The sequence below is a fragment of the Chelonia mydas genome, chromosome 24 (genome assembly GCF_015237465.2).
Source record: "Chelonia mydas isolate rCheMyd1 chromosome 24, rCheMyd1.pri.v2, whole genome shotgun sequence".
Classification (NCBI taxonomy): Eukaryota; Metazoa; Chordata; order Testudines; family Cheloniidae; genus Chelonia; species Chelonia mydas.
Window position 1 is genome coordinate 11,442,500 of NC_051264.2, and position 22,120 is coordinate 11,464,619.

Sequence of the window (22,120 nt, forward strand, 5' to 3'; positions counted from 1 at the left end):
TTCCCTCTGGCCAATCACACCAGCCCCCCCCTCTTCCTGCTCACCAGTCTCCTGCCCCCCACAGCCCTCCCCTTCTCTTCCTCTTCAACCCATCTCTTCTCTGACCCCATCCCACTCAGCCCCCTTCCTATCACTGCCCCCACAAGGGCCATACATGGTGATAGGGGGAATCACCTTAGATTCAAGGCCAGAGGGGACTTTTATGACCATCTCCTCCGAGCTCTGCCCAGATGCCAACTGGTGCCCTGGCACTGAGGGAAGGACCATCCCCTGTCCCCTAGCATTGAAGGTAGGCAGCCCCATGGAGTCCCCCCGATGCCCTGGTATTGAGGGAAGGCAGCCCCATGGAGGCGCCACCCCCCCGGTGCCCTGGCATCGAGAACAGCTAGGACAGCCTCATGGAGGCCCCCCCCAGTGCTCTGACATTGAGGGCAGGCAGCCCCATCAAGCCCCCCTGGTACCCTGGCATTGGGGCAGACAGCCCCATGGAGCGGCTGTTGTGAATAGGCCCCAGCTGCTGAGGCAGCTGCAGGGGGTTGGGGACGCTCATGCTGTGGTGCGCACTGGGGCTGGTTATATGCTCCCCCAGCCCGGCCCCCGCAGCCCAGCCAGGCTGGCAATGATGTGGGGGGTGCCCGCATCCCAGGGCACATGGTGCTAGGGCGGGCCAGGGACTCATGCCCAGACAGCTCATGCTCCAGGCCCTGTGCCCCTCCGTGGGAGATGCTGAAGTCCAGCAGTTTGTCTGATGCCCTTGCCAGCAGGCCCCTCTGTGGGGGGAGTGGAGGGAGCAGGGACAGCCCCCTCTCCCCGCCAGCTCGAGACTCTAGTCCTGTCCCAGAGGATGTGTCCAGTCTCTGCTGCCAGGGAGCAGCCTGGGGAGCTGGGGGTGGTAGAGTCCAACTCTCACCCATGAAGGAGGCTCGTTGCTCCCCTGGGTCTCAGTCCAGTGCCACCTCCTGGGCACTGATTGTCCCCAGTCCCAGCAGCCAGGGCAAGCCCCTGGTCCCAGCCCACGGTGTCCTGGGGCCTGTGGGCTGGGCTGGCACAGAAGCTCCCACCCTCAGTGCCAGAGAGCAGTGCCCTGATCTCATGGTGATGGGTGCCCTTTGGCCCCTGGTAGAGTCCTTGCCCAGGGTATCCTGGGCAGCAGCACAGAGCAGGGCCAAGCAACCTTGTCACCCCTGGGGATGGGGGGAGGCATATGCCCACGAGGTCTTTGCAGGCAGCAAGCTCTGGGGCAGCTACAAACCCAGCAACAGCGGCACTGGGGCCTGAGCTGGCCCCACTTGCTCCTGCCGCATGACCAGGCTCCCAAGCAGCCAGCAGGTGCCCCCAGCTCTCTGGGCCAATCCCTGCTCCCTATGTGTGGGGTAATGTAATGGGGACTCTGCCTGGGGGGGGGCAGTGCCCACAGGAGGTGGCATTCTGGGGGACAGACAAGGTTGCCTGAGTTCATTCACCCCAAACCACCTCTTCCCCCAGGGACCCTCATGCTGCTCCTGTCCTGGCTCGGTTGTGGGGGGAGGGATCCCAGGGCAGTGGGAGCAAAGGAAGTGGGGGCTGGGCAGGGGGAACTGCAGGGAAGAGTCTGTGGTATGGGGGTGGGGCAGAGGGGTATTGGGGGAGGATTGTGGGGTGGGTGGGCAGGAGTGGGTCTTCGGGGCAGGGATGCTGGGGAGGGGTTGGTAGTGGGCGGGAGGGGACACAGAGGGATGCCATGTGGAGTTCATGGTGCAGAGGTGTATGGGGGTGGTGGCAAGGGAAGAGGGGTTGAGTGGTGGGGGGAGGTGGGCTGGGGGAGCACCATGGGGCAGGGGCGGAGATGGGACGGGGAGGGGTCCATGGTGTGTGTGGAGAGAGCAGGGCAGGGGGATGCACATGGTGCAGGGTAGAGGTGGGTGGTCTCTGGTGCTGCGGTGGGGCTGGCACATGGGGTGGGGGAGTTGGGAGGGGTCTATGGTACAGGGGAGTCTGTGGGGAAGGGTCTGGGGAGGGGAAGGCAAAGGGAGGCACCCGGCGTGGGGGAGGGGTCCATGGGGCAGGGCTGAGGGAGGCAGCCGACATGGGGGAGGGAGGGGTTCATGGGGCAGGGCTGGGTGGTCCATGGCCCTGCAGCTCTGCGGCCCAACCACTTTCCCTGTCAAATGACCTGCCTGAGCCTGGCCAAATCTGGGGAAAGAGGAAGTGCAGCCCATCCGGCCCCAGCAGCCGGGCATGGCCTCCGCTAACCCTGCCCGTGCCAGGTGCTGCTCCAGGGCCTGCTCTAGCCCGTGCCCCGCCGCAGGGGCTGCACCACAGCCCTGCCCCTCACTTGGGCGCTGGCCAGGGATTACCCCAACAGGCCCTGCTGGCCACTACAGCAGCAGCCTTGCTAGATTTCATGTTGCCAACCCCCTGTGGCTGCGTGGAGGCCACAGCCTGGTCAGCCTGCCCCCCCTCTGCCCACAGGGCCTGCAGCAACTAGGGCCAGAGGGGAGGGGGGCACCTGCCAAATAGAGACGAGCTGGAGGTAGGCCCAGGCCTCAGCCCTCCTGAGCCAAGGCAGCTGGAAGCAGCAGGGCGCTGGAGGTGAAAGTCTGCGTGGCCCCAGGTGGGGGTGATGGCACTCCACAGGGCCGGGAAGTGACGGTGGGAGATGGGGGCAGGCGCTGCGTGGGGCCGGGGACTGATGGCGGGAGGGCACTCCGTGGGGCGACAGCGAGAGATGGGAGAGGACACTCCGTGGGGCTGGGAGGTGACAGGGGGAGACGTGGGAGGGAGCTCTACAGAGCTGGGTGGGAGGGGGTTGGCAGATAGGGTGGAGGCTCCCTCGCCTGGCATTGGCGCCTGTCTCCCCTTCTGGCATGGTCTGTCACTCCCATGGGGGCTAAAGTCTGTGCAAGTCTCTCTTTATTCCGTTACAAATGCCTCTGCCCTCCACCCATCCCCTGATAGGACCCCTTGGCCCATCCCTCACAAGGAGCCCTTGGCCCACTCCCTGGCCCAGCCCGTGCCAGCTCCTGGGGCAGGAGCAAGGGACAAGCAGCCTGTGGCAAATGCTATCTGTTGGCTTGGGGCTGGGCCTGGGCTCAGCTCGGTCCCCAGAGCTGTTCAACCACGTGCTGTACGAAGGGCCGGCCAGACTGCACCTGGCAGTCTGAGCGTCAGGCATGGGCTCCCCGCATCACAGGCCCTAGGACAGCCTGGCAGACCAGCCACTGCAGGGGCCTCCTGAGTCCTGACCCCACATCTGCTGATGATCCCATGGTGGGGCATGGCATCTGCCCAGCCGGGGCGCTGCAGGGATGCCCTGCCACCCGGCAGACTCTTTGCAGCCCAGTCACGCCAGGCCGTGTGAGAGAGCGGGGTGCGTCCTCTCACAGCAGTGTGGCCTGCTCGAAGCGCTCATCGTAGCCACGGCTGCTCATCCTCTGCCTGCGCTGCTGGGCAACCTCCCTGCGGCGCCGGTATGCCAGGAACTCCTCCCTCAGGGCCACGCAGCGAGCCTCCGGGCTGGCACGGGCCTGTTCTGAGCCCGACGCCTCCAGGGCATCCACTGACTTGGAGTTCCCCGGGGAGCCACTGCTGTCACTGGGAGCTTTGGCACCTGCAAGCCAGCAACAGGGACGGCGTCAAGGGAGGGGAGGGCAGGAAGTACCCGCCACCCCAGTCCTGCCCTCCCTCACCATGGTCCCCAAGAGGCTGCTCCAGGGCTGGGGGAAGGGAAGCAAAGAATGACTCCTAGCTGGGACCAGCTCAGCACAGCTCACACGGGCCCGCCCACAGGGGCTCCCAGCTGGGACCGGCTCAGCGCAGCTCACACGGGCCCGCCCACAGGGGCTCCCAGCTGGGACCGGATCAGCATGGCTCATCCATGGGTTGGGTCCCTCCTGGAGGTAGAGTTACTGCTCACAGCCCTGTCTTGGTGCCCGCTCATGGCTGGGGTAACAGCTGGTGAGCCTGGCCCCCCGGCTGGGATTGAGAAGCACCAAACAGCAGCCCGCGGGGTTGAGGGGCTCTGACTCCAGAGGGGGATAGGTGAGGAGCTAGACTGGGCCTGGTGGCCTCCTGTGTGGTGGGGTAGGAATACAATACTGTGCCCAGCTAACCCACTGCTAGGCCTACAGCAGGGACATGGGAAGCTTGGTCTGAAGCCAGCCCTGGGGCAGAGTAGGAATGTTTTGTAATATTTTGTATGTGCCTCAGATTCCCCTAGGTGGCGCATGGTTAAGTCAAAGGTGGGAAAAGGTTGTTCAACTGATAGGCCTTTACTTAGTTGGCAGAGATCCAGGTGTGACTGATGCCTGGCTGTGTGGGGCCTCGGGCCCCAAGCCCATGGGAAGTCCCAGAAGACAATGGCCTCTCCCATTGCCCGGACATTTGGCACCTAGCAACTAACGACCATGGATGGCCCACCCTCTGCAAGTGTGACCAGCTGGAGAACAAAGGCCTCCTGGGGTTGTTAAGTGTGGGCTGCTGGAAGCAGCAGATACTCCTGGGCTGGGACTAAAGAGGGGTCAGAGGTCTCTGTGCTGGCCAAGATGGACCATGCTGTAACTTTCTGTTTCTCTGCATGCCTCATTCTGGAGGGGAGGGCTTGTGCTAATCCCTGGGATACACCGGAGGCCCCGGAATCTCAAATCACAATACAGGCTCTGCTCACCTCCCCTATGGAGATGCAGCCACCTCCGGAGTAGGATGTGGCAGCTGTTTATACTCACATCCTCATGCCCCTGTACAGGAGTCCAGGGAAGAGAGTTAGGGAGGCCCCACAGGCACCTGGAACAGCAGGGAGGGCTCGGGGGGCAGGACTCTGGGACTTGGGTGGCCAGCCTGCAGGCAGGAGCACCCTGCTCACTCACTCTGCCGCTCCAGCTCCTGCACAGCGATGGTGGAGACGGGTCTCTTGGGGTTCCCGCTGCGGTACAGCTGCAGCGCATCCAGGATGTCTGACTCCAGCGCAAACTCCGAGTCCCACTCATAATTCTCATCCACAGATGTGTTCCTCCTGCCGGGCAGAGGGCAAAAGCAAGCGTTAGGAGCTGGGGCTCTAATGTGGGACAATGTCCAGTGCTGGGGGTCGGGCTGGCTGCCCCAATGCCATGGGGAGGGGAGCAGTGAGAGGCTGACAGGGGGCTGGCTGCCCCAGTGCCATGCTCAGTGTCGGGGAGACGGGAGCAGGGGAAACACTGCCCCAGGGGGCTGGCCGAACCACTGCCCCAGTGCCATGCCCAGCAAAGGGTGAGGGGAGAGCAGAGAGGATGCCAACAAGGGGCTGGCTGCTGGGGTGAGGGAGTGCCTCAGGAAGGATGTGGACAAATTGGAGAGAGTCCAGTGAAGGGCAACAAAAATGATTAGGGGGCTGGGGCACATGACTTATGAGGAGAGGAGGGAACTGGGCTTGTTTAGTCTGCAGAAGAGAAGAATGAGGGGGGATTTGATAGCAGCCTTCAACTACCTGAAGGGGGGTTCCAAAGAGGATGGAGCTCCGCTGTTCTCAGAGGTGGCAGATGGCAGAACAAGGAACAATGGTCTCAAGTTGCAGTGGGGGAGGTCTAGGTTGGATATTAGGAAACGCTATTTCACTAGGAGGGTAGTGAAGCACTGGAATGGGTTACCTAGGGAGGTGGTGGGATCTCCATCCTTAAGAGGTTTTTAAGGCCCAGCTTGACAAAGCCCAGGCTGGGATGATTTAGTTGGGGATTGGTCCTCTTTGAGCAGGGGGTTGGACTAGATGACCTCTTCCAACCCTAATATTCTATGATTCTGTCCCAGGGCAGTTTGACGCTTCCCACAGTGGGTGCCAAGCGACCTTCCAACTCCAGGGCCCTAGGCCTGGCATTGCACCCAGCAGGTCCCAGGGCCTGACCGCCCCTGGGTCCAGCAGTGTGGGGCCACGCGGTGCAGGATGGGAGCGAGGTCCCAATGCCCCATCCATCCCAGACCTAGGGCATGGCTTGGGCCCAGGGTAACACCTCACGGACAGGCCCAAGAAGCACAGCCTGCTGCTGTGCTTGACCTGGGCTCTGTGATGTAGCCTACCATCTTCCTCACTCCCTCCCAGCTCACTGGGCTGGACTCTCCCTGCTGCTCAGGTCCCCAGGCCAGCGAGCGAGCGTCCCCCCCGGCATAGGAGAGAGAGGCCTTCCTGTGCGCTGGCGTCAGCAACGGCACAAGGCTACACAGCAGAGCCCCGGGCTGGGGCGATGACTCTGCCTGGGCTGCTGGGGTCACCTTTAGCCTCCCTTCCCTATGGGGCGCACATGCTGCTCCGTGGGCCACACAAGGGTCACTCACACTGCCCCACAGCTAGATCTGCCACTGAGCCCCAAAACCCACCCTGAGCCCATAACACTTGACAACTGGCAGCACTGAACACCTGGGGGAGTGAGCCGAGCCAGACAGGGAGTGCCCCCCCCACCCCCTCACAGCGCCCTGGGGGAGCGAGCCGAGCCGGACGCGGAGTGCCCCTCCCCCACCCCCTCACAGCGCCCTGGGGGAGCGAGCCGAGCTGGGCGCTGAGTGCCCCCCCCACCCCCTCACAGCGCCCTGCGGGAGCGAGCCGAGCCGGGCGCGGAGTGCCCCTCCCCCACCCCCTCACAGCGCCCTGGGGGAGCGAGCCGAGCTGGGCGCTGAGTGCCCCCCCCACCCCCTCACGGCGCCCTGCGGGAGCGAGCCGAGCCGGGCGCGGAGTGCCCCTCCCCCACCCCCTCACAGCGCCCTGGGGGAGCGAGCCGAGCTGGGCGCTGAGTGCCCCCCCCACCCCCTCACGGCGCCCTGGGGGAACGAGCCGAGCCGGATGGGGAGTGCCCCCCCCACCCCTCTGGGGGAGTGAGCCGAGCCGGGCGTGGAGTGCCCCCCCACCCCCCTGGGGGAGTGAGCCGAGCCGGGCGTGGAGTGCCCCCCCCACCCCCCTGGGGGAGTGAGCCGAGCCGGGCGTGGAGTGCCCCCCCCACCCCCTCACAGTGCCCTGGGGGAGCAAGCCGAGCCGGGCGCAGAGTGCCCCCCCCCATAGCGCCCTGGGGGAGCGAGCCGAGCCGGGCGCGGAGTGCCCCGCCCCCACAGTGCCCTGGGGGAGCGAGCCAAGCCGGGTGCAGAGTGCCTCCCCCACCCCCCCACAGCGCCCTGGGAGAGCGAGCCGAGCCGGGCATGGAGTGCCCCCCCACCCCCCTGGGAGAGTGAGCCGAGCCAGGCGCGGAGTGCCCCCCCCCATCCCCGGGGGAGTGAGCCGAGCCGGGCGCGGAGTGCCCCCCCCATAGCACCCTGGGGGAGTGAGCCAAGCCGGGTTCAGGGTTCTCCCCTCCCCGGGTAGTGAGCAAGTTGATCACTGGGAGAAGGGACACCAGGGCTGCTGCTTGGCCCCATCTGGCCACAAGGGACCAATCCAGCCCCCCTTTCTCATGCAGAGCGTGCCGAGTGGCTCACCCCTGCAGGGCTAGAGGCTTGTGGCTAGCCAGCACCCCTTCCCAAAGGAGGCGCACCTGGGTGAGCAGAGAGCAGCAGCTGGCTGCAGCGAGGGGGATGCTCAGGAGCTAGGAGCCTGAGGAGCTGTAGCTGGCTTGAAGCAGTGGCTGCAGGGAGCCAGTCCGGCTCCTACAGACACTGAATTGTGCCCAGCTCTGGGAACCCCCCAGCTAAGGGAGAGAGACACTGAATGGGGCTGGGACCTGGAGAGCCAGGACACAGCTGAGGACAGAGTAAAGTGGAGCCCGGGTGGGGAAATATTTTAATTTCCTTTGGCCTGAGTTGGGTTTGAGGAGCCCTGAAAACGAGGGGCACTCGGGTGTGATCCCATTACACACCCCTGAGCCCGGTGCCACCGCTGGCCTGGCCTGACTTGCTCCCCTGCAATGGCAGCAAAGATAGGAGCTCAGACCAAGCTAGGCACACAGCAGCAGCTGACACAGTGGCCACTGGGGGGCGATGGATGCTCTGGTGACAATCCAGGCCAGGGGCAGCAGAGGCCTGCACACCCCATGATCTCACTGGCCTCCAGCACTGGTGGGAGCTGGCTGTGTGGGAGCAGGCCAAGCTATGGTCTGCCAGGGGACCTGTGCTGTGGGGTGGCGTGCAGGGCGTGGACATAAGCTCTGCTCCATCTACTGAGGGGCTTCCCCCGACACACCCAGTGAGGCCCCCAAGGCAGCAGGCTGCTAGGACGGCGCCAGCTCCACAAGCACGTTCTGACATGCAGCCAGGACCCCCAGAGCTCCCTCCCCTGGCTCAGCACATCTCCCATAGTATGGGCCATGCCCTGCCCCGGAACTGCAAAGCCGCTGATGGGGGGGCACCTGGAGGGCTTGGGAGGTGGTTTCAGAAGCTCTGGGGGCTCTGGTGGGGGGAGGGGAACAGCCCCTCCTTTCCTCACCTGCTTGGATCAGGGCAAAAGAGGCCTGGAGATTTCAAGGGAGGGACATTTGCATGCCTTTGTCTCCTCCCAGCGATCTCAGACACTGACAAGCTGCTCCCAGCTGGGTATCTGACACTGCATTCAGTAGTCTCAGGAATGCACCCTAACTGGGGGCTGCTGCTAAAGCAATCAGCAGTGACGTGCCATTGTTAGGGTTAAGGGTCAACACCACCTTGAGGCACTCGAACAGTCCCCTGCTCTCAGAGCTATCGGTCCAGGCTGCCTGCAGAGCACCTTGTGGCCAGCCTGAGGGCTCTTGGTAGCCAGGGGGTTCAGATATTTCCATAGCGATGAAGAGATTTTGGAGCTCAAACATGAAACTACTTTAAGAACCAGCATCAGTCTGTCTGGCCATGCTGCAGGCTGATGGCCCTTACCCTCCCAGGGCTTATGCTGCCCCCCAGGCCTCTCTAGCTGGTTGTTCTGGGATGTTCAAGAGATTTGGGGGGTGAGGTAAATATCTTTTATTGGACCAACTTCTGTTGGTGAGAAAGACGAGCTTTCGAGCTACACAGGGCCGGGAAAGGTACCCCCAGCGTCACAGCAAAATACAAGGGGGACTAGAGAGTTTAGCATAAGTGGTTAACACCCATCAAGGAACCATTCAAGGTGAAGTGCATCATTACCATCCCTCCAGCCTAGGGAGGAAAGGAGGGCGGTGGGGGAAAGCACCTGTGAACAGGGGAGTTCTTAGTGGGAAACAAATAATTGTAAAGAGCCATAAATCCAGTCTCTCTCAAAACCATGGACTGGGCAGTGTCTAGGGCAGGCTGCCCCATGCCAGGTCTCCAGGAATTTCACAGCCTTTGTGCTCCCTCTTCACCCCATGGACCAGCCACCAGCAGTCTCTGCGGCTCTCTGTGGGGGTCTGGGCAGGCTCCCACGCCCTGCTCCAGAACAAAGCCCATGGCAGCATGGACCTCCCTCACCCTCCCATGCCACAGCGGACAAACAGCCTAGGAGCTGGGCATCGGCTCATGTGAACACTGAGAAGGAAAGAATCACCAGTGGGAGAGGCCAGTGGGAACTCTGCTCATAGCAGCTTAGGTCCATCCCCAGCCCCTGCATTTGGCCATGCTGGGACACTTTACAGTCCTGGATTCCATTACACAGAGAAGGGCTTTTCATCCCTCGCTCTCCCCGGGAGCCAGGGCAGGGCAGAGCTGAGGGTGTGCGGGGCCTGGGTGGGTAAGGTGTCTGGGTGCAGCTGGTTTCCAGGCTGTTAATGCCAGATTTGGGGTTCCCTCGGATAGCTCCCCATAGCCACTGTCCTGGGCTCTCAGCATCCAGGCTGCAAAACAGGCCCTGGGGTTATTATCCCCATCACCGCATGAGTCAGCAGAGCTGGGAATAGAACCCAGGAGTCCTGGGGTTTCTTCCACCCCTCTCCCCCAACCCAACCCATGTGGCTCACCTCTTGCTGACAGTGGCAATGGCCAGCTCCTTCCTTGGCCTGCCCTCCTCTGCCATGGAGCCCCGGGACTCGCTTTCGCTTTGCCAGCCTGCTGTTTCTCCTAGGGGGGAGCTGAGGTAGGTGCCACCCAGTGACAGCGCCAACGAGGGGGGTCTCAGGAAGGACACGCTGCCCCGGCCGCTGCTCTGGCTGGTCAGGCTGCCCCGCAGCAGCTTCTCGGCAGGTGGCCCTGAGGCCTGGTGCTTCTCAGACACCTGAGCTTCCAGCAGCCCTGCAGGCAGCGGCTGCCCTGGCAGGCTCAGGGCCCAGTTGGACTCTGAGGAGACGGCTGTGTACATCAGCTCGGTCCTGCTGCTGTCCGTGGGCGATGGCCCCCGGCCCCAGGGGGCCTGCTCCTTGGCTGGGAGCGGGTCGGAGCCCAGGAAGCCTGGCCACACCGTGCTCCCAGGCAGGGCAGCCTTGGCAAGGACCACCTGTGGCTCTGGTGGTTTGAGGAGAGCCTTGCTGGGTGCCTGCTCCAAAGGAGACTCTGCAGTGCCATGCGCGTCCATGTAGTCCAGGCAGGCCACCCCCTCCGTGCTCTGCATGGGACCCTCCTCCCCCAGCAGGGTGGGCTCCATGCTGCCCAGGGCCTGGGGCTTGCAGGGTTCCTCCTGGGGCGGCCAATCCCCATCCACGCTCATCTCCTTGAAGAAAGGCAGGCTCAGGTACTGGAGGATCCCACTCTGGGCCGAGGAGCTGGCTCTCTGCTGGCTGCTCGGGGACCCAGAGTCCAGTGGCTTGGGGCTGGCCAGAGCTGGGGTGCTCAGCAGCCTGCTGAGCACAGGGGAGCCCACAGGGCCTGGGGAGTTGCGCAGCGTGCTGACAGTGCTCTGGCAGCACCCCTCGCAACATGTGCCATCTCGCGGCTCCTCCACTGTGCTGAGGGGCAGGGGCATCGGGGAGGCCACTGGGCTGAGGTTGATGACGCACAAGGGCTTGGCTTCTTCCATGGGGCTGCTGCTGTAGCTGAAGTAGCGTCCCTGGCGGTAGCCAGAGGATCTGGCTTCTCTACGGGCCTGGCCTGTGGCCTTGGGCCGCAGCGGCACTCCCCTCTGCCAGATGGGCTCCTCTGCCTCCGGGGGAGCATACAGCTGCAGGTAGGGTGCTGGCAGGCTGGGCTCAGGAGGGGTGGGGGAGGGATCCCGCTGCAGGAGCTCGGGGAACAGCTCCGTCTCGAGGGCACAGGGGAAGGCTTCCCGGGGCAGCCTGTCTGTCTTCACCACAAAGCGCCCGTCCGGGCCCCGGCAGATGCGCTCCAGGGGCATCGCATCCCCGATATGGCTTTCGTACACCGTGTATTTGGAGCTGGTCCTAGGGCCGCCAGCAATGGTGAGGCCCAGACTGGTGCCAGCCTTCTCCCCACACAGCAGGGTCCGGCGCAAGCTCTGGTATGGGGAGGCCTGCAGCTTCAGCTTCATGGTGCTGTCCGGGCTACCAGAGCTGAGAGAATTTCTGCAGAGAAAGAGAGGGATTACTGGGCGGGGGGAATCCCCCTGCCTCCTGCCACGGGGCAGCCCCTGCCTACTTGTTCCCCCCATCCAACCTGGCCTGCACATTCACTCCAAGAACTGAGGACAACCCCCCGGCCCCGAGAGGGAAGGGTCAAAGTGCACTGCTGGGGAGCTAGCCCCACACCAGAGCATGGCCAGTAGAGGGATGGCCCGTTCCCCTCAGCCCCACCCCAGCGGCCAGGACCCAGCCCCCCTCCCTCCCGCTTGAAGCCCCACCCTGAGCCAGCGGGGAGCAAATGAGGAAAGCAGGGAGAACAGCATGGCACAGGGAGCGTGGTGAGACAGGAAGATGTTGTGGAATGGCGCGACTTACTGCGGAGGTGGAAGCTTCTTGTTGGGGGAGAAGACGAGTGGTGGATCTGGAAGGTCATGAGAACACAAGGGGATCACATGGCGAGCAACTCAATGTGAAATGAGGAGATTGCAGTGGCCTGTGCCTGCCCCTGGCCCCCAGACATGCCCTGAGGGCCCCCACGGGTTGGGGGGGTGATAACCTGCTTGTGACAACTGGCATGAAACCCACCAGCGCCCAGGGGCCACCAGACAGCCATCAGGGGATGGGTTACAGCCCCTATTGCCCTGGGGCTGGATCAGAACCGGTGCCCCCTAGAAAGGAAAGGCCCCGTGTCCCATTTCCCACCCCGCTGACCCAGCCAGTCCCTTGACCTAATGGTGTTGCGCATCTCAGCTCACCTTCCCCACAGCCCCATTCCCAGCAGGGGACTTGCTCTGGGCAGGTTTTGCTCCTCCAGGAGGGAGCAGCAGATGAAGGGACAGGTAGAGAGGCTGGGATCAAGGGGACTCCATCATTCCAGGCCTTGTCGACTGGGGAAAGTGGCACCAGTATAACCCCAGGAGTTCAGTGACCTTGGGGCAGCCCCCGGGGACTGTGGCTCACCCCAGTGGATAGTTGCTGTTTAGCCTGCATTGGTTCCTAATGGCTGTAGCTAACCTTAACTAGCCTGGGTCAAACCAAAGTCAGAGCAGCCCCACCAACAGGGCACCCGGTTAACGGAACCACTTTGAACTCACCCCTCTGGCTGCAACAGTCCTGGGGTTCTGCGGGTCCCATGCCAGCCTGACCTCAGCTCCCCACTCCTCTGGGCTCTTCCCACCCAACCAACCTAGAGGGGGCTGTCACCCAACCTGAGTTACAACCTCATGTCCCTTGCCTCCTGTGCCCCCCACCTGGGCTACAATCCCTTACCCCTATGTAGGGAATGACCCCTGACTCCACTGAGACCTCACCCCATCCTCCAGCCCCTTGCTGTGCTCCTGGCCTCTGCAACTGCCCTTCCATGCCAGGGTTGGGTCCCTACCTTGCCTGCGTTTCTGGAGGCGGGCGGCACGCCGGCGGTTCATGATGCAGGCTACCATGGTGCTGAAGATCACAGCCACGCTGAGGAAGCAGATGCCCCCGATGACACCGGCCAGCACAGGCTGCGGAAGGAGCTCAGGCAGCTGAGTGCGGGATGGATACACCTCCATACCTGGGCAAGGTGACGGGGAGAGGCCTCAGACAGCCAGCAGGGCGAGGGAATACCGTCTTTCTCCCTTAGGGGGAAACCAGCCCATAGACACTTACCTAGCAGGGAGGGGCCCTCTGCTTGGGCACAATGGCCAGTTCAATTCCTGCCCCGGTCACACCCAGGCTGGCCTGGCTTGGGTGCATGGAGGTAGGCCCATGCCTGAGGGGGCAGCTCAGGAGTTGTGGCAGTACAGGTCCCCTCCCCTGCACCCCAAGGATACCCAGGGCCCCGCCAGGGCGTGGCTGGCTGTCCGGGGAGCACAGAGCTTTACCTGCTGTGGAGACGTTCACGGTGTTGCTGGGATCACTAATATAGCTCCCGGCAAAGGCCACCAGGCGGAACTCGTAGTAGGCGTCCTGGGAGAGCAGAGAGGCTGCATTAGCGTTACCGCCTGTGCCGGCCAGCTCTCCCCCATGATGTCGGGCGCTGACCAGAGGCAGCTCCTGCCACAGGACCTGCAGTTGCACAGCCGTGTGTGCAGCGAGCTGAGCGCTTCCATAGCACCAGACCCACTCTGTCTCAAAGCACCTCTCAAAGCAACTCTGCAGAGACACCTGGGGACAAGCAGAGGCCCCTCCAGCCAGCCTCGTCCAAGCAGTACTCACCACCAGGGGGCCAGTGCCAGAGCCGAGCAGAAACCCATTTCCACCCTCAGTGGCCTGCTGGGCAAGAGGACACTCCCATGATGCACCTTGGCCCAGGCTCGACCAGGCTGTTTGGGCCCCGCTAGCCCTTTTAGGCCCTGCTGCTGTCCTGAGAGCTCAGTAGCCTGCAGCACCAGGGCACTGGCTCCGTAGTGAACCCTGCAAGCCAGGGCCCAGGGCTTCCCACCCTGCAGGGAGCACCAGGCACCAGCCTGGAACCACTGTTCAGCCCATGGGCTGCCAGCCCCCTGCTTGTGCAGGTCTCCCCTTCCTACCCGGGGGTCCCACTTGGCAGGGGTCTCCGAACTCCACAGAGCCAGCCAGGGGCAGGTACATCAGCACAGCACTAATGAAGAGGCCACAAAGCACACCGGGCGTGCAGTCATCTAGTGCCACCCAGCCAGGGAGGGGCTGCTCCTCAAGCCCGGGGCTGCATCCCTCACAGCTCAGTGCCAGGGGCTCAGGCTGCCAATCTCAGCAGTGGCAGGCAGAGACCCGGTGCAGAAACATCCATTGCAAGAACCAGAGGTTGGCATTTCAACCCCCCTCACCCAGCCAACCTTGATGAGTCCTGGCACCAGGACCTGGGTCTTCGTGCTGGGGATGGAGCCATCCAGTAACTCCCAGCCACCCTGGTCCTGCCGTAACTCCAGTGCGTAGCCTGTCAGGGCCACGGAGAACTGCAACGGGGGCTCCCACTGCAGCAGGACCCCGCGCGATGTCTCATTGGCCATCAGGGACTGCGGGGGGGACAGAAAGACGTGTGTGGCGGTGGTAGGCAGCTCAGGAGGCACCTTGGTCGTCAGGAAACCTGAAAAGAAAGGAGACACTGAGGAAAGGAACCAGGCAGCCATTTGGGGAGTGGGGGAGCCCTAGGACAGCCATTCAGGGTGGGGGTGGGGGGGAGCCCCAGGCAGCCATTTGGGGGAAGGGGCTGCGGAGGAGCCCCAGGGACGCTATTCAGGAGGGGTGCTGGGGGTACCCCAGGCAGCCACTCAAGGTGGGGGTGAGTCTCAGAGCCGCCATTCAGGGAGAGAGGTAGCCCCAGGCAGCTGTTTGGGGGAAATGGCAGGGGGAACCCCAGGGCAGCCACTCAGGGGATGTGAGCTTGAGTGGGTGGCTGGGAAGCATGTTCCTTCTTCCCTTAGTGATCGGAACCTCCCTGGGGGGCAGGACATGGGAAGGGGACACGGGAAGGGGCAGCCCTAGAGCCCTGGGATTTTCCAGCATCACTTGAGGGGTGGGGGTTCCTTTCCCAGGAGTTCAGGGGGTAGGGATCCCGCCCAAAGGGCAGCCAGTGGGAATGCCCCTTCTGGGGGGTGGCAAAGGTCAGGGTGCCCCTACAGGTGAGGTCCCTCTTCTAGGTGGAGGAGCTGTTCCCAGGTGTAAGGGAGCTGTTCCCGGAGGCTGGGGTAAGGGAGAGAAGAATATTTCCAGGAGGCAGGGTGCTGGCAGTGGGGGAGCCAATCCCGGGCTGGTGGTGGTGATGCTGATTCTCAGGGTTGCTGGCGGTGGTGGGGCCATTCCTGGGGCTGGCAGGTGGAGAGAGGGGAGCCTGGTTCTCAGAGGTGTGGGCAGTGGGGCGGGGGGCATTCCCGGGGTGCTGGCAGTGGGGGAGCCATTCCTGGGACTGGTGGTGGGGCGGTTCTCTAGAGTGCTGGTGGGGCCATTCCCATGGCTGGCATGGGGGGCCCAGTTCTCAGGGGTGCAGGCGGTGGGGGCTGGTGGGGGAAGAGGGGAGCTCAGTTCCCAGGGGTGCTGGTGCAGGAGTGATACTTGGGGGGGAGGGGAAGAGGCTCTCTCACCCAGGGGGAAGGAGGTGACGATCTCACTGAAGGGGCCGCTGCCCAGCTTGTTCTGGGACAGGACACTGAACTGGTAGCCAGTGGCTGGCTGCAGGTTCTCCACCAGGAGGTGCGAGGCCCCCACAGGCACAGTCAGCGACACCCAGTCATGATGGGGCCGGTTCAGGTGCTTCACCCTGAGGAGACAGAGCAGACAAGCTGGAGCCAGTGCTAGGGCCCAACCCCCCCAAGCCCCTCTCAGTGAGGGCCTGTGCCTGAGAGCCCCAAATTTGCCCCTCATGAGGGCGCAGGGACACAGCCTCCACCTGTGCTGAGAGCTGGGAACTCCCTGTGTTGTGTCTGTCCTGCATGGGGCAGGGATCCCCACGCTCACACCCAGGGCTAGCCTGGGCCATGGGCCCCGTGCCCCCATGGCCGCGCCAGCCCACTTCCAGAGCAGGTAGACAGGGGGCACCCCAGGCAGTTGAGAGCCCTGCCTGGCATGGGACTCACAGTGGCGTGTACCAGACGCTGAACCTCTGGAAGTATCCCCCGTCGAACCCTGGCTCCCAGGAGACGTTGGCTGCCAGCAGCAGCGGCAGCACCAAGACCTTGGTGACAGCGTGAGGGCTGGTGCCTGGTGGAGACAGCCGGGGTGGGGGGTGAGTCAGGGGCCATCTCTGCCCTGCCCCTCCCAGGGCTCAGGCTCTGGCTGGGAGCTGCCAGGGGCAGAGTGCCACCTGGCCAGCACGAATGCCCCGCCCCTCAGATGAAATGGGCAGGCGCCATCCACAGGACGCCCACAGGGGAGGCACCTGCATCTGTGGGCTCACAATGGGCAGTGGCTGTGCTGGCGGGAGCGGCTGGGATGCTGCTCACCAGGGCACACTGGCCTTACACTGCAGAGTCCCTGGCAGTGCCGAATGGAGCTGGGCACAGGCCGAATCCAACATGGATTCCAGCACGATACGGGGTCTGGGACATGGAGATTGGGTGTTCGTCTCATGTACACTCCACCAGGCATTCCCATGCACAGTCAGTGCACCCCCCCTGCCCCGGCAGGCACAAAGCCACCCACCCCCACCCTGTGTTATACCCACACCCCCCCACACACACCCACTCCCACCCTGAGCCCCCCGCACGCAACCACCCACTTCCACCCTGAGCCCCATACACAGACACACAGCCGCCCAGGCCCACACCCATTTCTCCCCGACACACAGCAGTCCACCTCCACCCCGAGCCCCATACACACACCCCCCACAGCTGCCCAGCCCCACCCCAAGCCCCATTCCCCCGGCACACACAGCCACCCACCCCCACACTGAGCCCCATACACACACAGCTGCCCACCTCTCCACACACCCCCCACACACAGAGTCGTCCACCTCCATCTCGAGCCCCATAGACACACTGCCAATGCATCCCCCCCATACATACACACACACAGCTCCCTCCTCAGAGCCCAAAGGTCCTGGGTCAGGCCTCCTGCCCACCCTGGGCAGCTGGTAGTGGTGCTGGCATGGCCCAACTCACCCAGCACGTAGACGGAGGTGGTGGTGCTGATCCGGGCCACCTGGTTGCTGACTGTGCACTCCCAGGCCCCGTGCTGCTCCTTAACCAGTGGCCGGAAGACAAGGCTGCTGTTCCCATCCACTTGGGCACCGTTCCTCCCTGTGCTTCCCAGCTGCAGAGCAAAAGCGCAGCCACACTGACACCGGCAGCCCAGCCCTCTGCCACCCACGGGTCCCTGAGCCCACCAGTGCCATTGTCCACCAACCAGGGGAGAACCTGAAGTGGACAGGGCTGTGAGCGCAAATTTGAGGGGGGCTGGGCCCTGCACGTGCAGAAGGGGGGGGGATGTGGGGGGGGGCCAGGCCGGCAGGCGTGCACAGACTGGTGGGGAGATAGGGTGGCGCCGGGCTGGGGGAGAGCAGCTTGGGGAGAAAAGGGGGGCCATGAGCATAGATGGGGGCTGAGGAGAGTCTCTATGCAGTAATCCAGCCAGCGACCAAGCTGAGCTTGCTTCCCACCACACTGGTGCCAGGGCCGCATTCATCTCAAAAAGCCTTGAACCTGCTGCCCCAGTGGCAGGTGGGAAAGGTGAGGCACAGGGAGGGGTAGTGACTGGGCCAAGGTCTCACTGAGAGACAGGGGCAGAACAGGAACAAAGCCCCAGAGTCCTGGGTCATCGCTTTCTCAGAGGGAGGGGGCTGTCCGGAAGGAGACCCCCACCCCGCCGCGAGCTCTGGAAGGGTTGGGGCACAGGAAGTCTCTTCACAGGGAGAGCCTGAGGAATGAATAACTCAGTGGATGACCCCCATCCCCAGGGCTCCGCCTCTCAGGGGGTGTCTGTAAGGCAGGAGCTGCATGGGGCAGCTGGGCCGCGTGGGGCTGGCTCCCCCTGCAGCACTGAGCCGAGTCCTGGGCCACAGTGGGTCCTGCTTGTGGAGCCTTGAAGCTCTAGGTTGCACCCCACTGCCAAGGGGAATCTGCCATATGGGTGGCCAGCAGCAGAGCCGGCACCAAACCACAGGCTGGGGGAAGTGAGGGTGTGATGTCAAGGAGCCACAGTCCCTGAGCCATGGAGAACCCAGGCTCCGCAGTCCATCCCACCGTCTGAACCCAGAGATGCAGCCCCCTACCTTTGCCCATGTGACCGTGGGTGCGGGGTCTCCTTGGGCGGTGCATGGTATCACCAGCTCACGGCCCACCTCCTGGAAATACTCCTCCTTGGGGCGCATGGTGAACACGGGAGGGTCCTGGAACAGACACACTGGGGTAGCTCAGCACCCCACTCTGGGGGCAGGGGGAGCAAGACAGACAGACAAAGGGGTCAGGGCTCAGCAGCTCAAGCGGGAGGTGGTGCTGGCCTGGACTCATGGGCAAGAGATCTGACAGGTCCAGGGAGCAGAGCAGACAGAGGGCTCTGCACAGTGGCACTCAGGGCAGGGAAGAGACCAGCCTGAGCACGGCTACCCAGCTTGCTCTGTGGGGTGCACAGATGGGGTGGGTATTGTAACAACAGGCCTGGCAGGCCTACCCCAATTGTGAGCTTAATCGAAGGTTAAAGAATGTTCCAGTCACCTGTAACCATGGGTGTTGATGGGAAAAGGTACAAGAGGGAGACAGACAGGCTGGATTAGTACAAGTAAAAAAGGCCTCCACATGGAACTCCAGGACTGTGTTATGTTCACATCTGGTAAACAAGAGGAGTGTGGGACAGAAATCAATGCACCAGAATGGGTGTGTTGGGGATTAGGAGGGGATGAGCTATTCCACCCAACCCCCTCTTGAGGTCCTTCAAATGAAATTAGCAACTGGCTGGGACCAACAGGAGCGAGGTTCCCCATAGTGGCTGCCACCCCCGCCGTCTTCTGGGAGTTGCTGTGACTCCACTGGGCCTTCACTGTCCAAAGTGTCCTGACCAGAGCAGGCCAGAGCAAGGGCATCACCCCCTCCACCTGAATCCTGACCACAGCAGCTTCAAGTCCTCTGGCTGTCGCCCCCTCCCTTTTCCTTCCCCACCTTACTTCTTCACTTTCCTATCTCTCAGGACTTGTCTATACTAGAACATTCCTGTTCTAGGCCCGAGAACCATTGCGAAGTCAGGCAAGATAGGTTAGGGTGGGTTATGGAGCCCAACTCCTGTGTCAGGAGTTCTGTCATTAGAGGACATTGCAGAGGCAGATATTTTGCCAGCTGGATCATGGTCAGGAACCACCCGTCTCAGCCACACCAGAGCCATGAAAATGATCGCTGCTTTCTTGTTTCAATTTAAGCAGGGCTTTGTGGATCAGTGGAGTTGGATGGAAGGCATATAATAGACCCCAGGGCTAAGAGGCAAGGAGTGCATCCCCCAGGGAGTCACGACCGTGTGTCTCCCCTCCCACCCCGCCGCTGAGAATAGGTAGCGGCGTTTTGAGTTGGAAGTTGTGGCAAAGAGGTCTTTCTGTTGAAGAACCCAGGCAAAGAAAAGACAGTTACCTTTTCTGTAACTCGTGTTCTTCGAGATGTGTTGCTCATGTCTATTCTACAATAGGTGTGCGTGCTCGCCACGTGCACTGGTGGTGGAAGTTTTTCCCCTAGCAGTACCCATAGGGGGGAGCACCCCCCGCCCCCCGCCACCCCTGGAGCGGCACCTGCCTGGTGCGGTATAAGAAGGGCTGCGCTCCCCACACCCTCAGTTCCTTCTTGCCAGACAACTCCGACAGAGGGGAAGGAGGGTGGGATGTGGAATAGACATGAGCAACATCTCGAAGAACAGCAGTTACGCAAAAGGTAACTCTCTTTTTTCTTCAAGTGATTGCTCATGTGTATTCCACAATAGGTGATTCCAAGCTATATCTGTTGGAGGTGGGTAGGAGTTCACAAGTTCTCGGGATGGAATACCGCCCTGCTGAACCCGACATCATCCCTGGCCTGGGAGACGATCGCATAGTGCGAGGTGAACGTGTGAACCGAAGACCACGTGGTGGCCCTACAAATGTCCTGGATGGGGACGTGGGCCACAAAGGCAGCTGACGAGGCCTGCGCCCAAGTCAACTGTGCCCTCACAATGGGCGGCAGGGGAACCCCTGCCAGCTCATAACAGGAACAGATGCACAAAGTGATCCACTTAGAAAGCCGCTGAGTGGAAATGGCTGACCCTTCACGCGCTCAGCCGAGGCGACGAACAGTTGCGACTTTCTGAACGGCTTAGTTTGCTCGAAGTAGAAAGCCAGAGCTCGCCTCTTGTTGAGCGTGTGGAGATGGCATTCCTCACTAGTCGCGTGAGGCTTGGGGCAGAGGACTGACAGAAAAATGTCCTGACCCATGTGGTAGGCGGAGACCACCTTCGGGAGGAACGCGGGGTGTGGGCGGAGCTGGACCTTGTCCTTATGAAAAGCCGTATACGGCGGTTTGGGCCCTGAGCTCCGAGACCCACCTGGCCAACGTGAATACTACCAGGAAGGCAACCTTCCACGAGAGGTGAGACCAGGAACACATGGCCAGTGGTTCAAACGTCATGAGACGAGCCAGCACCAGGTTTAGGTCCCACTGTGGAGCCAGGGGCTTGGAATATGGGTAGAGACGGTCCAAACCCTTAAGGAACTGGCCGGTCATAGCATGGGAAAACACCGTGTGCCCTTGCACCGGGGGATGAAAGGCCGATATGGCCGCCAAGTGTACCCTGACTGATGAGGGTGCCAGTCCCTGGGCCCTCAGGTGGAGGAGGTAATCAAGGATAAGCTGGATCGGGGTGGCCATCGTGGAAACCGAGACCACTTTGCCACATAGGAGCGGCAAGTGGAGGGCCATCTACTTTCGAGGAGGACACGCTGAACCTGTTCCGAGCATGTCCTTTCCTCGCCACCTAGCCACTGAGCAGCAAGAATTCTGATCGAGAATTTATGGGCATGCGTATCCTCACATGGAGCACCCATAGGGACAACAACTTAGAAAAACTTAAGTGTTCATATAGATAAGCCCACACTCTCTCTTTCACCTTCTAACAAGAGTCTGGTTCAGCCAACCAAGACAATGGCATTTTTTGCAACGCTGCTCTAAGCCCATGACCAGAGAGGCAGCTAAAAGCAATGGCTTGGTACAAGTTTGCCAGGGCTTGGAGTAGCTGATCAGACCATGGGCTGGGCCTGCGTTTCTCCAGCAGTGAGGTTGCAAGTGAGAGTCAGCACCAGAGACAAAAGCTGCATTTTCTATCTTTGCTCGTCTTTTCTCGCCCCTCTTGTGCGCTTGCCTTGTTTTGTCTTACAGGAAGAAGAATCAGACTTTAAGAGCAGCAGCAACAGCTCCAGCCCATCTCAACTAACTTCTTTTCCTTCCCCCAACAAGGACAGTTATCACTATCTTTAATACCACCTAAAAACTCTTTGCACTCAAAAGCCCCGACCACGTTTGACTGTTTAGTGCTATACAATGACTGGGCCACGTTCACACCTTGACTCTCTGGGCCCACTTGTTACACCAAAATTAATACACCTGGTTGCATGGCTGCATGAGGGCACCAGGAAAGGGCTCCCCAGCCATGCCCCTGCTCAGCCAGTGTGGAGGGCAGACTGCCCCCCTCTCTCACCTTGAGCAAGACGCGGGTGGGTGCTGAGGCACCAGCTGTACCATAGCTGTTGTAGGGGGTGCAGGTGTAAAGCCCCAAGGCGTCGTCATTCCCCGTGGCGATGACAATGGAGCCGTCGGGTGCCATGGACCAGCCAGGGAACTGCAGAGGGAGAGATAGGTCAGAATGCGGCCCCCTGTCAGCAGGAGTGTGGCAGAGGCTGAGTTTCCAGGCAAGCCTGGCGTAGTCAGTACCTTATCAAGCTCCAGGGGATGCCCATCCTTGGTCCAGCTGATGGAGAGAAGAGGCGGATTGGCCTTGGCGGGGCACTGGATCATGCCCTGCATCCCCATGGGCAAGAGGGTCTCCGGTGGCATGGTCGTCACCTGGGCTGGATCTGCAAGGCACCAACAGGCAGGACGTGGTCAAGGCCTGGGTGAGCTCCCTGACCCGCAGTGAAGGGGCTGCGGAATGGGGTGTGGCGGCCATATGCACAATATGCTGCCGGCCCACAAGGCAGAGATGAGCCCAGGTGGCAGCAGCACCAGGGACTGTGCCTTCTCTATCCGATGGGCTTCTCCAAGGCAAAGCCCTTGGAAAGCTAGGGACACCCTGGGATCTACCCATGGAGGGAGCCCAGATCCTGGCAATTCAGCACTGCTCCCCTGGGTGCGTCTGGGCCATGGTCACATGGGCTCCTCAGCTCAGAGACCTGGGCCAGGTGGGAGGCAGGTACACCCCAAATCAGG

General features: G+C 62.1%; 1 protein-coding gene across 6 annotated transcripts in view; it reads right to left on the reverse strand.

The window, feature by feature from the left end:
* Nucleotides 1-2,086: 2,086 nt before the first annotated feature.
* The window catches only part of IGSF9 (immunoglobulin superfamily member 9), a 46,815-nt gene continuing 26,781 nt past the window's right edge, over nt 2,087-22,120 (reverse strand). For 3 of the 6 annotated variants that reach the window (XM_037883092.2, XM_037883091.2, XM_043535340.1), the window contains 13 exons: nt 21,626-21,768; nt 21,393-21,533; nt 17,962-18,078; nt 16,853-17,003; nt 15,830-15,953; nt 15,338-15,513; nt 14,093-14,343; nt 13,160-13,244; nt 12,679-12,849; nt 11,673-11,718; nt 9,807-11,300; nt 4,845-4,990; nt 2,087-3,589 (listed from right to left, as the gene is read on the reverse strand). In XM_037883092.2, coding sequence (XP_037739020.1) covers nt 3,360-3,589; nt 4,845-4,990; nt 9,807-11,300; nt 11,673-11,718; nt 12,679-12,849; nt 13,160-13,244; nt 14,093-14,343; nt 15,338-15,513; nt 15,830-15,953; nt 16,853-17,003; nt 17,962-18,078; nt 21,393-21,533; nt 21,626-21,768 — 3,275 coding nt within the window. In that variant the 3' untranslated portion in view covers nt 2,087-3,359. The remainder of the gene's footprint in view (nt 3,590-4,844; nt 4,991-9,806; nt 11,301-11,672; nt 11,719-12,678; nt 12,850-13,159; nt 13,245-14,092; nt 14,344-15,337; nt 15,514-15,829; nt 15,954-16,852; nt 17,004-17,961; nt 18,079-21,392; nt 21,534-21,625; nt 21,769-22,120) is intronic. The other 3 variants (XM_043535341.1, XM_037883093.2, XM_043535342.1) reach the window with 1 other exon arrangement.